This window comes from Dermacentor albipictus, chromosome 7 (genome assembly GCF_038994185.2).
Source record: "Dermacentor albipictus isolate Rhodes 1998 colony chromosome 7, USDA_Dalb.pri_finalv2, whole genome shotgun sequence".
NCBI lineage: Eukaryota > Metazoa > Arthropoda > Arachnida > Ixodida > Ixodidae > Dermacentor > Dermacentor albipictus.
The window spans coordinates 70,811,403-70,825,712 of record NC_091827.1 but is presented as its reverse complement, the minus strand read 5'-3'; the positions used below and the strand labels follow the sequence as shown (position 1 = coordinate 70,825,712).

Below are 14,310 nucleotides of genomic sequence, written 5' to 3'. Positions count from 1 at the left end.
TTGGGTGCTTGTAGCAAGCATTCTGAATTTCAATTCACACAAAGGTAAATCCCGTAAAGTACTTCCGTGCATCGCTAGATGGGTGGCATAAAAATTTGGCACCCTAAGCCATTAGCAGTTGCAATAATAAGTCCTTGTGTGTATGACATTGCCTTGCTTTTTACACTCTAAAGCAACATGCACAACAGGAACTACAGAGCTACTTAATATGGTGTTGTCTTTCAACGTGCCAACAAAAACAAGCTCATTTGGGATGCTGTACTATCACTTTTTCCGGTTTCCGGCAAGCATTGTTTTTTTAGCAAATAATGTTGCTTGTATGTTCAGCACATGTTCTATGTACCACTTCACGTGGCGACGATGTTGTCGCCCTTGGACTTTATGTGGAACATCATGGCAGCAGCAGAAATTCGCCTGGCGCGTCCATGTAATTGCTATTGCAATAAAATAATAGGCATAATGTTAGGGAACAGAAAGACAGCGGAGTGGATGAGAGAGCAAGTGAGGGTAACTGATGTTCTAGTTGAGAGTAAGAGGAATGAATAAAATTTGGTGGGACATGTAATGCATAGAACTTGTGGTATACCATAGGATAACAGAATTATTGAAGGAAAGGAAAATGCAGTTGAGGACGGCAGATGATTAAAAATTTGCGGGCATAAAATGGAGTCCACTGATGAAAGGTAGTGGCAATTGGAGATCTCTGGAAGAAGCTATGATCCTGATGTGGACATGAATTTGGCTGCTGATGATGATCACAATGATGCTAACTACCAACTTGCCAACACACCTGGCACTTTGCTAGTAGTCAAGTTAGTCAGCCTAGGTAAATCGCTATGAACTGAACAGCAGCCACTGATGCCTGCAAACGTGCTCATCAAACGAGTATTGTAGCAACTACCTGTATTGTAGAATAGCCTACGAGTGAGTGCTTATTGTGTCCACTTGCTTTTTATCTCAGCGGAAGCTCTACACCTGGCACACCTCATGGCCTCGCATGGCTACTTCTTCCCCATCGATGACCACGTGCTCACCGTTAAGGCAGACGGCACCTTTTATCGCTTCCAGGTACACCAATGTTAACTCTACCATCTCACTCGTAGTTGGCCGAAGTGTAAACTTGCTGCTTTGATAGAAATTGCAAAGCACAGGCCATCTACATATTGCAAAAGATCCTCTGTTGGGAAGATTTTGTGGTCAGATTTCCATGTCAACCGATTTATTGTTAATAATCTTTTAATTGTGGCACGAAATTCCTTCTCAGTCTTCTTGATGACTTATACCAGTGTCGCATGGGACACTTTCAATCACGATCAAGCCTGATCGGGTGCTAATTTCTAGATTGCAACTGCCTCCATTTTGCAAGCTGCAGAAGGGTGCCGATCACGATAGAGAAATTTGATCTGGATCTGGCTCAAGTGCCTCATGTGACCGGGATGTTAAACATGGCGAAGTTTTACAGAAGATGGAGGCTTTAAGTGTTCGATAGCAGTCGAACAAGAGATGTCACTGCAGCCAAATATTTTGATAAGGGGGCTTGTCTTCATCAGGGCAACAACTCCTGATTCCCTGATGTGGGCAAGTCCTCTTGCCAAAATGTTGACTCCAGTGAGATACCTAGCTCGGCAACTGTTAGTCGCTTTTCGGTGACTTAATCCATAAAACTGCCTCAAGTTACCTTGATCACTGAATCTCTTGTTTGTGTTCTTCCAGACGCCTTACTTCTGGCCCTCAAATTGCTGGGAACCTGAAAATACTGACTACGGTAAGCTCTACTCTCCACCTTCTGATGACTACTATTGCTCTGAAGAGGATGTGTTTAACTGTTGATTCACTGACACGTCTTCATTTTTATTGCCCTCTACCAATAGCTAACTACCTATGCCTCTATTTTGACGGCTTGTTAATGCACAACTGGGTTAACAATTAAATACAGCGCAAAGCACCTGAAATTAAGTGTGCACCAAACATAAATACTATTACACTAAGGTGAATTTGTTGATTACGCTTCCCAAGTCACAAATAGGTCAGTATAACCATGAGCAGATATTCGGTACGTTAGGAAGGGACCAAACATGACAGGTTAGATGGCTACACTACGTCTGTTTGTACAGCAGTTGCCCTTGATGTAAGCAAATAGGGACAACATCTGCTAGAGGTTAGCGAGTTGTGTACAGGTGAAAAAGGAGTGTGTGGTGTTTGAAAACACACACAAAAGCTCAACCTGGGCACTTTTTATGATCCATTTCTTGGAAAATGCGTCAATACTGAAATCTGTGATGATGTAATTATGCCATCCGGAGTTTGCCGTTACGGCATTTCTCATAGCCCCTGTATTGCATTGGGAACGTTTCTTTTACCCCATTCGTCGGTCAGTTTTGTTGGTTGCTACAGCTTTCAGCTAATGGGAAGAGCATTCACTAATGGCAGTGGTAATGGTAATGGTCTAAGAATCAAGCCTTACCATCATGTCGCACCTCTCGGGAAGACTCTTTGCTGTGCACTCATTCTCTGCTTAATTGATGCAGCTTGTTTTTCATCAACCCCTTTCTTCTTCCCTTTCGGTGGTTATTGGCTATTCAGCCGTGTACCTGTGCAAGAGAACAATGCAGAACAAGGCCCGCCTGGAACTGGCTGACTATGAGGCTGAGAACCTGGCCCGGCTTCAGAAGATGTTCTCACGCAAGTGGGAGTTCATCTTCATGCAGGCTGAGGCCCAGGCCAAGTGAGTAGTATGCCAAGGAACCATAGTACAGAGAAACGTCTTCCGAGCACTAGCTGAACGTGCAGCATTTGTGACAGCCGCTTCTGCGAGACGTTTATCAAATAGAAAACGTGTTGATCAAATATGAAATAACCAAGACAGAACAATAACGTTCAACTGGGTAACATACGAAATTGGTAAAGCACAGCTTTTGAGAAAACAATAGGATAATGATATAATAAGTTGGAACATGTATATGATCAGATCTGATGGTCTAAGCATGTGTAAGACTGCATAAAGTTAACCGCTTTAAATTCGTTGTGAAGGTGGTTGCGTTGCTGCCTCATCTTGTCAGCTTGTCACAGCAGTTGCGCGACTGGTTTCAGTGGTGCCATCTGGTGCTGGCACCAGTGAACATAAGCGGCAGTTTTAATATTAAGTGAATATCAAATGTGAAATATCCAACACAGTTATACTATATGCGAGTTGTAAATAGTCTTCTCCTACCCTTGGTAAACCGATTGTTTAAATTGACTAAACACATTATTTAAATTGGGTGGCTTTAAATCCATTGAAAACACAGCAAGCCATCACAACTTTTGAGATTTAATTGAATCTGGCAGAATTTTTAATTATCCAACTTTGAATCATCATGAGCATTGGAGCTTCTCGTAGTTCTAGAAGCAGAAAATAAAGTGCTTGTACTCAAAGCGTACTTTGCCACATTGCATGTTTGTGTCTCGTGAAAGTCAGAATGAACAGACAGAAACTGCATTCGTCAAAACATCCTTTTAATATCCCTGACTAAGATGTGGATGTCTCGGGGGAGTCAATATTTCGGAAGAACTTGTTCTCAATTTAGCTTGTGTTTATTAATGCACATATTTACCACTAGAGAGATTAGTAGAGTGAGAAACGGGGATGAAGGCAAAGGCTATCAGTATTACACTGATGGACAACCCAGCAGGAGCTGCTAGGCCACAAGTGCTGTCTGCTGTGTACATCTACAGCATGATGTAGGGGGAGTGACTTCGGCAAGCCTGACCTCGGAGGGGCTATGTGTTGCACATTCTCTTTGCAATAGCAATCCACATGCATCACGGCCTCCATGGTTAACCTGGAGAGCTCACATTCTCTATAGGCGCGGGGACTGCTGTATTTGCAGTGGTAAGAGAGAGAAAGTAGAAACAAGGAGTGCAGAAGGTGGGATGATGAAATACAGGATGACACACATGGCACCCTTATGTTTTGTCCATCAGTTTGCCCTGTCTTCTGCACTGTATTTCTCCCACTTCGGTACGCAACCAACTGGTCCAGACTGGCAGTTCTGAAGTCAGAAAAGTTTGGTTTGAAATTTGCTTGGATGTCTCGGTGACTGTAAGAAACTCGGAGGCTTGAATGGCCTTTTCTTGCTAAGGCCATGACACTCACATTAGGACAGCCAATTGTAGCTGACTAAAAGAGAGTGTGCTGTTGGGCTGCGTTGTCGTTTAGAAGGAAAAGGGTGAACACTAGCAAGAAGAAGACAGACACAGTGCAGACCCACTATACGGAACACTGTATAGTGGGTCTATAAGTGGGTATAAGTCTATAAGTGAACACTGTAAGTGGGTATAGTGAACACCAACTAGCTGAACAGCTAGTGCTCTAATATTAGTGTGCGCTGTGTTCGCTGTGAAAGCAATACCTCATTACCCGTCACTTGGGATAATGAGATCTGTTGTGTTGTGATGTTGCGAAGTGCAATCCTTCCCAGTGATTGCAAACATAGTGAAAAGTTATTCACACGTTGCTGGTTCCTGCAAAATAATGTGCTCTAGGTAGCGAAGTACTTCCTTTACTAAAAAAAAAAAGACTTTCTTTTTGGAACGGTGCATGTTGTGTAATGTAGTATAGTGGTTCCACATATCTGCAAACGAAATGACTTCAGCTGCATTGCATTGTGATGGGTTGTCAACACCATGGGTCTCTCTCCGGTTCTCTCTCTCTCTTGTCCAGGGTTGACAAGAAAAGGGACAAGTTAGAAAGGAAAGTCCTCGACAGCCAAGAGAGGGCTTTTTGGGATGTACATAGGCCAGTGGTGAGTGGCTTAATCTCTTCTCTCTTTGGTATAGTATCTGGCTGATACCTCATGTCATTAATTTTTTTGCAAAGTTTATCAATTTGGGCTCATTTCGCAATCTTATGAATGTTGTCAAGATTTCCAAAATATGAATTCTGTTTGCAAGAATGTTTTGCTCATCAGTCTCTGAACCTTCCATTGGAATTCTTTCTATGATGAAAGGACACCAGAGAGGATTACCTGCTTTGAGCAAGCTCATACCGAACATTTTTTGATGCTGGCAAAATTAATAACGGCAAAGTAGCTGAAAAGGTCACTGTGATCTCACAATGCGTTGCTTGTCAGTCTTTGCTGTTCTGAGTTTTCTACTGCTTGTGTGGTGTGTACAAAGGTAAATCATCATTATATAAAGCATATGTGTATCCCTCGAAAGGCTGTGCTCAGGGCAGGCTTTAAACATAGAGGAGAAAAAGTGCCATCTTCTCTTTAACCTGGCTACACTGCTAAAATCTGTTCTGTTTTCTTGCTTTCATGCCACCAACTTCCTAGTTGTAATGCCTTGGCCCTGAGAGAAACTATATGAAATGCACAACTTTTGCATGATGCTGCATTTAACAGTGAGGATGATGTGACAGTTTGTGGCATTTGTGCAGTGTCAGAAGTGTTTGTCCTTTTTTGGGGGGGGCTACTGATGTCACCTTTTGCTTGACATCTCCTGCAGCCGGGCTGTGTAAATACTACGGAAATCGACATTAAGAAGGCCTGCCGCATGAACAAACCAATCAAAAGCGCAAAGGTGAGTGGGTGATGGCATTTTGTCGTCATTTCATTTGTAGATTCATTGCTCGAACGTTTCGCCTGAATGTTTAGTTGTCACAGCTGTACTTATTGAACTTATTACTTATTGAGCTTATTACTGTACTTATTGAAGAGTGAATGTGAAATACCATTGTGCTTTGAACAACTGAGCACATCAATTCGGTTATGTTTGCAGTCGCCACCAGCAATCTGCAGCTCTGCATACAGGCAGGCTCCTTCAGTACGTTTTCTTGGTCGTGCAATTCCTTTTATCTGCACATGCTGTTATTCCTTTCAGAGACATCAAACTAACTAGGCCCAGTTTACACCCAACTGCTATAGGCACGCATCGCAGCTGTTCTTGTTGTGCATCAACCTTTGTTCTGCTGCAAACGTTGTCTTTGTTTAAAAAAAAGAATGTTTTTTTCCAACTCCAGCACTTGCAGTGCGCAGTACCTGGCGGACGCATCAGTCCCAGCGTGTCGGAAGGCGAGATTAACACACCGCTAGACGTTCTCAAAAAGGAGGCAAGTATCTCTTGTCGCATTCTGGCTGGAGCGCTGTCATGCATTGATTGTTTTGCTTTCATCCAGTGACTACCTTTGGTGAAGTATCACCACTGTCATGTTATTGCTCTCACGCAGCATGTGCTTGCTGCATCAGAAACGTCGCAAATGTCATTGCTCTGATAGCGTGGTGGGCTGATCATTATCAGATTGTACGCACATAGCAAATGTTGTAGTTCATCGTAGAATTGATACAAGCATTGCTGCCTGCGGTGGGATGTAAGATGGTGCATGTATTTATAAACCCAGTGAAAATACCTCGTGCATAGGACATCTGAATCATGTCCCAATGTCCATGCACAATTTCGGAGACAAATAGCACATCTGCCGGACGTACATTTTCATACACATCCTACTACGGATGTCTCAAGGATATTACCCATGCACATGTTCTAGATATCCTTCCACGGATATCCCAGGGTTACCCCATATGGACCTTTTTTGGTATACACGTGAATATTTGTCCTCCAATGAAGGATTTTTCTTTGAGTTTCTTCGTAACAGAATTATCTTTCTCACATTTTTGAATTGCACTCTGAAGCTATCGTGTCTACAGCTTGTGTGCACATCATACTGCACAAATTTTCTGACGCAGTTCATTTTGATAACTTCAGCTAGTTCAATAAGCCACTTGTGCTTGGGGGTAGGTCTAACAGAATGAGAAGTATGCTTCGCTTCCATACGTGTGTGTGCGCACATAATGTGTGCACGAAATGTATCTGTTCTTGATGTGTGGGCATTCTGCCCATTGCATCTGACACATCCTGTGCTGCGACTGTAATAGACATTATGACGAACACTCTGCCAAAAGCCCTGGAATATGCCCACAAAATGTACGCAGCATTTCCCCGTAATGTTTCTTGTGGACATGCAAAGGACGTCCACAGGACTCGGAAAGTGCAGCCAAATGGTCATGTAAAGAACATCCACAAAACATATTAGGACATATATAGGATATCGATGTTCTGGCAGGGGATGTCCATAAGATATCCACAGGATATCATTGTTGCCCCTGGGATAAACTCGGAACAGTTTTACATGATTTTATAATCACTGATTCTGCTTGCCACTATCGTTGTCACCTAAGTGTAGCTTTGTACCCATGACACCACACTCAGCTCTAATGTTCTGGCCAAACTGGCTGTTTTGTAATTGCACAGAATAGTACATTAAGGTGTAAGTATACTGAACACGACAAAAACCTGCTATAAAGGTCTGCTGAAACAGCAAGTCAATGCCACTGTTAACAGTGGCATTAATGAAACTCTATACTCGCGGACAACTTTTCTTGGCTATGAAACAAAGGCTACGGAAACTAAGTGTGCTTCTTTCACCGCTGGTGGAAGTAGTCCCACAGTTTTGTTTGCATTTTCTTATGTGGGAAATAGAAAGCAATACTTTTAATAATTTTTTACAGCACCTAATTTGAAACGATACGTAACATTCATCAGTCAGCCATTGGTATGTTATGGTATTTTTAGTTTGCTCTTTCGAGTTTTCGCACACCTGAGACCATCATGCGTTTTGCATATTCATCAAATGCAAAATGGTGCCCATGTCTTCCGGCGAGTGTTCTTCGCTTGCTGCTCCGCCAATCAACTCCCATGAGACGCTGTTTACCAACTTCAGCAACAAAAGACTGTTGAAGCACACAAAAAAGGGTCTGCAGCATCTGTGCAGAAACAAAGCGGACCCATCTGGAAATCGCAACCTGCGGCATGTAGAAATGAGTGAGCGAGCTGACTGCTGTGCTGGCTCTACTAGCGTCAGCATCATTTGCACATTTAGGCCCTAACCGACGCCATACGGCTGCTTCGGAGCTCCGACACAGACTCCGAAGCTCGCTGTTCCGAACTTGGTCCATATCCGATTTCAATAACCATTGTGTCACGCTGAGTTGATTGTACCTGCTTTCACTAAAGTAAAGAGGTTGTGTGAGGTTGTCAAAACCAAAACTGGTGCCAAGCGTGCCCAGACTACGTTGTGTACAAATACAGTCATGTGCTGAAGCTCCACCTCCATAGCTTTCTCTTCATAGCCAAGAAAAAATGTCGACAAACGCACACATGCACGCACACACGCATGTGCGCAGGCATGCATGCATGGACACACACACGTGCGAGCACACACACACACGCACACCGTTGAGAAATCAACTGTGAAATGATTGAGGCATGTCAAATGACAAAACTGGGAAGTATATACAGTGTGGCCCACTGTTAGAGGGAACACTCTGACGTGCAGCTCTCACTTTGTTGGCGTTGCAGCTGCCAGTGCCAGCTGAAGCTTATGTCACTGCACTGCACAGCTTTGCAGAAAGGAGCTAGCGCCACCGACAATGACTTGTCTGGTGCAAAGCTGGGCAATAGCACACTCACCAGAGGGAAAAATTTACATGTGCTCTACACTCGTGTGTTCCTGTTAGCAGTGGACTGTACCGTATGTCCGTCAGCCTGCTATGAATATTGCTGCCGGACAGCTTATAACATTTGCTGCAATAACGTCAAAAATGAACTGTCATTCTGTCGAATGTTTCATGATCTTGCTTTCTAACTGCTCAGTCTCGTGCAGTGTGTCCCTGGTAGAAGAGGCCATATACTATATGGGGTGGTAATTTTTAAGTTTTCCATAATATTTAAATGTCACCAGTGGCAGATAGCATAATTTCTGTTCTTGAGCTGGATTATTTGAAGGGGCAGATATTTCTAGCACGGTAAATCGAAACACTATTGAACGAATTAGCAGAAAGTCAGTAATTACCTTCGTAATTAATTACTTTATGGCACACATTGCAATTTACGAATTGTAGCTGGTGAGTTTAAAAGATGTATACACTTTAAATGAATCTCCAGGATGACATTAGTTACTAGATATTATTTCCCAAATTGTGGGATGAGATACGTGGGTGCTCCAATTAATTTTGGTTTTAAGTGCATGAGAGAGCATTTTGTTAAAAAAGTGGAACAATGGTGCATTTTTACAGTGAATTTGATGATGCATATTGCCAAACTAGTGTCATTATGGAAATTCACTTCAAGTAGATACGCCTGCAAGCTTGCAGGCTACAATTTGTAAATTTCAGTATGTGCTGGCATGTAAAGCAATTAATTAAGAAGTTAATTAGAAAAGATGTTAATTAGTTGAATACATGTTTTGACGTCTAGCACAAGTAATATATGCCTCTCTGAACAATCTAGCTCAAGGACTAGAATTATGTTATCTGCAACGGGCAATATTTTAAACATTCTGGAAAACCTAAATAAAAGTGACCACCTTGTATAATATTCTGTGATTTCAACATGTTCTTATCATTCTTTCTTTCTTTGTTCTCCTTTTCTCCATATGTTTCTCTTTAACTGCGTAGCTTTCAAGAAATAAAGATTCTGAAGATGTGTCAAAACATTCTAGCACTCACCTAGCCGTGCATCTTGAGGCCCGACCGTTGCTCTTAGACTGGAGATTATATTAAATTCTTTTCTTATTGCCATATCGGTGCCTCACCTCCTTTTCTTTTGTGCGTCTCGCTTCAGGTGGAAACGCTCAAAGCGAGGCTCGATGGTGGCAATGTCAAGATCACCGCAGCTCTTGAAACGTGAGTTTATGAGTGAAGTGAGCACACCGCTAGTAATAGTTACGTAGAAGCCATTAATGATGATTGTCAATGTAAGTGAATAGCCGAACAGTTTTAGAAAGCTTTATTAAAATAATAATATCCTTGATGGCATATATTTGATGTGATGAGGACATTTGGGTAGCGTTTGCCGTTTCACTGCATAATTCTGTAGGGAATGGAACCGTGAACATCTGTAGCTGTGCCAGAGCCCTCTCTTGAAGCTGCCGCGGGTACAAAGGGTGGCGGGAGAAAAGGAATGCGATTCCTCTTCGATCACTCGACCACAACAAATACGCACCCCAAAGCTCTCACGCAACAGAGTGTACCCAGAAGCCCGGCTATCCACTTACGCGCACAGCAGTGCTTATAAGGCATGTTTTCAGCGGAGCTAAGTCCTACTTTTTCCCTTAGAAAGAGGCGAATGCCTCTTGTTCCAAGTTCCTTGTCGCCTATTCCCTGTTTTCATAACCTTCACAAAAGCCCTGGAGGTTCAATGAAATATGATGAAATATTTATTTTACCATTGAAATGCCATGCCAAAACGAACTCGCATATTTGTGAGAACAATGTTCACATCGAAGCTTTTTTATATTTATTTGTTTTATTTTTATTTTTCCCGCTGATACACACACACAAACAGTCGATGTCCTTGCAAGGCGTCATTGTATCCTTTTCTTTTTCAGGTACAAATCGTATTACGAAAAGCACGCAGAGTACGATGGCTTCTGTATGCCGCTTGAGCCTTCCAACCCCTGGATCTCGGACAGCACTGAGTTCTGGGAAGTGGAAAAGCAGACGTGAGTGCCAAGCACTTCGCTCTTTTCTTGTGCTGTAATAGAACCGTGGGGTGCACACTTCCTGGTTGAGTGTTTCTGTGCCGCACCACTTCCTGAGACAGCTCAACAAATTCATTCTTGCAGAGCACCTCTGAATACATGTGTCCCATCAGGCTTTGGAGCCCTAATGCTATAACAATTGTCGTGACAGTTGTCTTTTCGAACCCCAAATAGCACTATCGATCTACCTAGAGGACTCAAACCTTGAGTGTTCGTGAAGTTACCTGTCCAGTAGAGTGGCAGCTTCTTTCCTTGCTTTTGGGTTCTTGGACGAAAAGCATTCCTGCACTGATGCAGTTCAGAACTGTTCCATCGGCGGTGTCTGACAGCCTGTTAACTGACACTGACACCTTTCAGAACCAATGTGCCACCGCGTCGGGTGCGTCGCTGGAAGAACTCCCTGCAGGAGCTGCTCCGGGACCCTGCGGGTCGGGAGCACTTCATCCAGTTTCTCGAGAAAGAGTTTAGCCTCGAGAACCTTAGGTGAGCCATGCCGAGGCCTCACCTGCCTCTTTTCGTGGTGCATGATGCCCTGACTCTAACTACAAGGTTTGGAGCCTTGGGTCCATAGAAGCTGCATTAATCGATTGATTGATGGATCGATTAATCAATTGGTCAATCAAGGCAACTTCTGTGGAAATAGGGCCCCCAACCTTGCAGTCAACAGCAGAAATCAATCGATCAATCAATTTTATTTACTCTTTTGGCCAGGTTCTGGGAGGCTGTGCAAGAACTGAAGCAAATTCATCTGAAAGATGTCCCCATCAAAGTACAAGAGATATGGAAGTGAGTTTTGTTTTTCTTTCATATCTACACGCATGGTGCGGCTATGTTTATGTTGTTGCTGATAACGCAGTGACTCGTAATTTGTTTCGAATTGAAAATGTGCAAACACTCGTGAGTTGGGATCACAGAGCACATAGCCAATGGCAAACTAGAAAGACAGTTTCAACAAGAAGGAAAACTGACTATGTGTATTTGAGTCATTTTAGTGCATGCCAGCAGCACGCATTGGCCAACCTCCAGCCACTTTTCCACGACAAGCTTCACACAATATTGGGAGAATTGCACAGTGTGCAATTCTTGTAAAACTTGAGCCCAATATATGAAATTCAGAGGGAATCGTGAAGTAGCTCAACGTAGCAATGATTCAGTTTACATATTATGTGCTAATATAAAGTCTGCTTAACACTCTCAGACTGTTTGCTACAGTTTCCTGCTGATTTTAGTAGACTGCAGCTTTAATGTTATCGTATCCAGGACCTGCAAACAGCAAAGTCATTTGTCACAATCCACCCAGGTTCGTGAATGAGGGGAGGCTCAAGGAACCCTCCGTTAGAGAGACGCTTCGCAGCATGGTGGTGGTGAACGATGACTGACCGCGAGCAGCTGTGTTCGCGGTCAGTGTGGTGACCAATGTTGCCCACCGAGCCTGGCGGGCCAACGAAGATTATGCCCGAGGGGGCGCCATGTGCTTGTCACACCCCTTACCCCCAGTTTGTTTGTTCATTACAAACACAATATGTCCAAAGCTCAATGTAAAAAATAACGTAAGTTGACACCTGGTCGAGGCTCTGCCACTGTCCCAGCTGGGTTGATGGCGCCTGTTATCCAGGCAGGTAACAGTCCGGCAGCCTCCGCGGTCGAGTACTTCGTCTGGGCATTTGTGTTGACGGGCCGGGTGTGGCAACGCTGAGTGCTGCCTGAACCAGCCTTGCTCCATCTGGAGGGTCTACAGTGGCTGGCCTTCAGAGTGGCGCTGGACTTCACACCAGCCCAACGGGTGCCGCACAGCGAGCAACACTTGCCGCCTCTGAGCTGGGTGGTGCTTCGCTGGCAGCGACTGGTGTTGCCATTTGTCCACCTGCAGGCTAGATTTCTGAAGTGACAGCAGAGGGTGCAGGCCTAACATGGTCGGCATGCCGATGCTACATGGTCCCGTCCGGCATGCGGACGAGCAGCGATGAGGCACTGGCAGGAGACACCACATGTTCAGCAGACCAGGGTGGGCCAGGACGGAAATTCCTGGTGAAGGCTGGAGCTCCTGGCTCCAGCAAAGGCTCGGGACGGCACCCTTGGTCAGCAGCCAGCTTCTGCTTCAGCTGCTTCAGGAGCACTTTGGATCAGAGGTTTGGATGCAAGACCAACTCCTCCCCATGGGACACCGCCTTGACCACCTGAGACAGGTCTGGCTCCCAGCTGGCCGCTTGCGACACCGCAGATATGGAGAGTACGTCCGGGTATGCGTGCTCCAGCATGAACACTTCAGCAGGCTCTGGAACAACACCAGGCACCTCTGGCAGGGGCAAGTGGTTCAGGGCATCAGCAAGTTCCAGGTCCTTTCCCTGATGGTAGACCAGCTGGTAGCTGTAGGCGGCCAGCCTCTAGGCCCAGCGTACCACTCAAGGTGATGCCTACACGGGAACCACCTTGTCAGACCCAGAAGCCCCAACAGTGGCTTGTGGTCCGTGACCAGACCACAGGAATTTCCAGCCCCACAGGTACTGGTGGAAGCATTCGACACCGAATATGAGGGCCAGGCCTTCCTTGTCCAGCTGGCTGTAATGTTGCTCTGCAGCATGAAGCCAATGAAAAGCAAACGACACAGGGCATTCCTGGTCATCCTTGTCCCGGTGCACCAGGACAGCTCCCATGCCGTACGGTGACACATCTACGGTCAGGACGACAGGCTTGGCCGGATCTAAGTGTACCAGCACTGGAGCCATGGTCATTAGCTTCTTGCTGCACTGGAAGGCCACATCCTGCTCCTTCTTCCAGACCCACTGCCAACCATCTCGAAGCAGAAGATGGAGTGGCTATAGATGTGCCAGTAGGTTCGGCAGGGAACTCCTGTAGAAGTTGATGAGGCTGAGGTAGCCCTGAAGCTCCTTCTTGTTTTGGGGCTTAGGCACCTTGAGCACAGCATCAACTTTGCGGAGGGCTGGGGCTAGGCTAGCCTGGGAACTGACGTGTCCTGAGTACTCAACACTGGGGGCCAGGAAAATGCACTTTCCCAGCTTGAGCTTGAGACCAGCGTCCTACAGAGACATTGTCCTGGTGGTCTCCGTCATCGGTGCCAGTAACCAGGATGTCATCCAAGTACACTGCCATGTGCCTCATGCCCCTGAAGAGTTTGTCCATTTCCCTCTGAAGAATGGCTGGGGCTGAGGCCATGCCAAACGGTAAGCACATGTACTGGAAGAGCCCCAAAGTTGTCGAAATTGTGACATACTTCTGGGAGGCCTCCTGGAGCACCAGCTGCTGGTAAGCGTCTCTGAGGTCGAGCTCTCTGAACTTCTGTCCCCCGCACAAGGCTGACCAGCGATCTCCAATCCAGGGCAGCAGGTACACTTTGACGGTAACAATGAGGTTGATGGTAACCTTGAAATCCCCGCAGATCCTTACACTGGCGACGAGTGCCCATGTATCGACCCTCGTTGTACCGATCTTCATTGCCAGTGTCACGATTCGCCTGGGTTCGTGAACGAGGGGGGCCTCGAGGCACCCTCCATTAGAGAGACGCTCCACAGTGTGGTGGCGGTGAACGTTGACTGACCGCGAGCAGCTGTGCTTGTCAGTGTTTATTTGGTGCGGTGACATGTGTTGCCCACCGAGCCTGGCAGGCCACCAAGCCTGGTGGGACAACGAAGATTATGCCTGAGAGGGCGTTACATGCTTGTCACATCATTAAGCTGCAGAATTGTGTGCAGCTATCACACTGGATGAAAAGT

The 14,310-nt window shown here is 45.3% G+C and overlaps 1 protein-coding gene across 2 annotated transcripts in view; it reads left to right on the top strand.

The window, feature by feature from the left end:
• Positions 1-14,310, top strand: part of LOC135919736 (regulator of G-protein signaling 7-like) — an 87,159-nt gene that overhangs the window by 43,426 nt on the left and 29,423 nt on the right. For both annotated transcript variants that reach the window (XM_065453606.1, XM_065453604.1), the window contains exons 4-13: positions 962-1,068; positions 1,714-1,765; positions 2,584-2,725; positions 4,703-4,784; positions 5,488-5,562; positions 6,002-6,091; positions 9,661-9,722; positions 10,427-10,540; positions 10,937-11,062; positions 11,291-11,365. In XM_065453606.1, the coding sequence (XP_065309678.1) occupies positions 962-1,068; positions 1,714-1,765; positions 2,584-2,725; positions 4,703-4,784; positions 5,488-5,562; positions 6,002-6,091; positions 9,661-9,722; positions 10,427-10,540; positions 10,937-11,062; positions 11,291-11,365 (925 nt within the window). The remainder of the gene's footprint in view (positions 1-961; positions 1,069-1,713; positions 1,766-2,583; positions 2,726-4,702; positions 4,785-5,487; positions 5,563-6,001; positions 6,092-9,660; positions 9,723-10,426; positions 10,541-10,936; positions 11,063-11,290; positions 11,366-14,310) is intronic.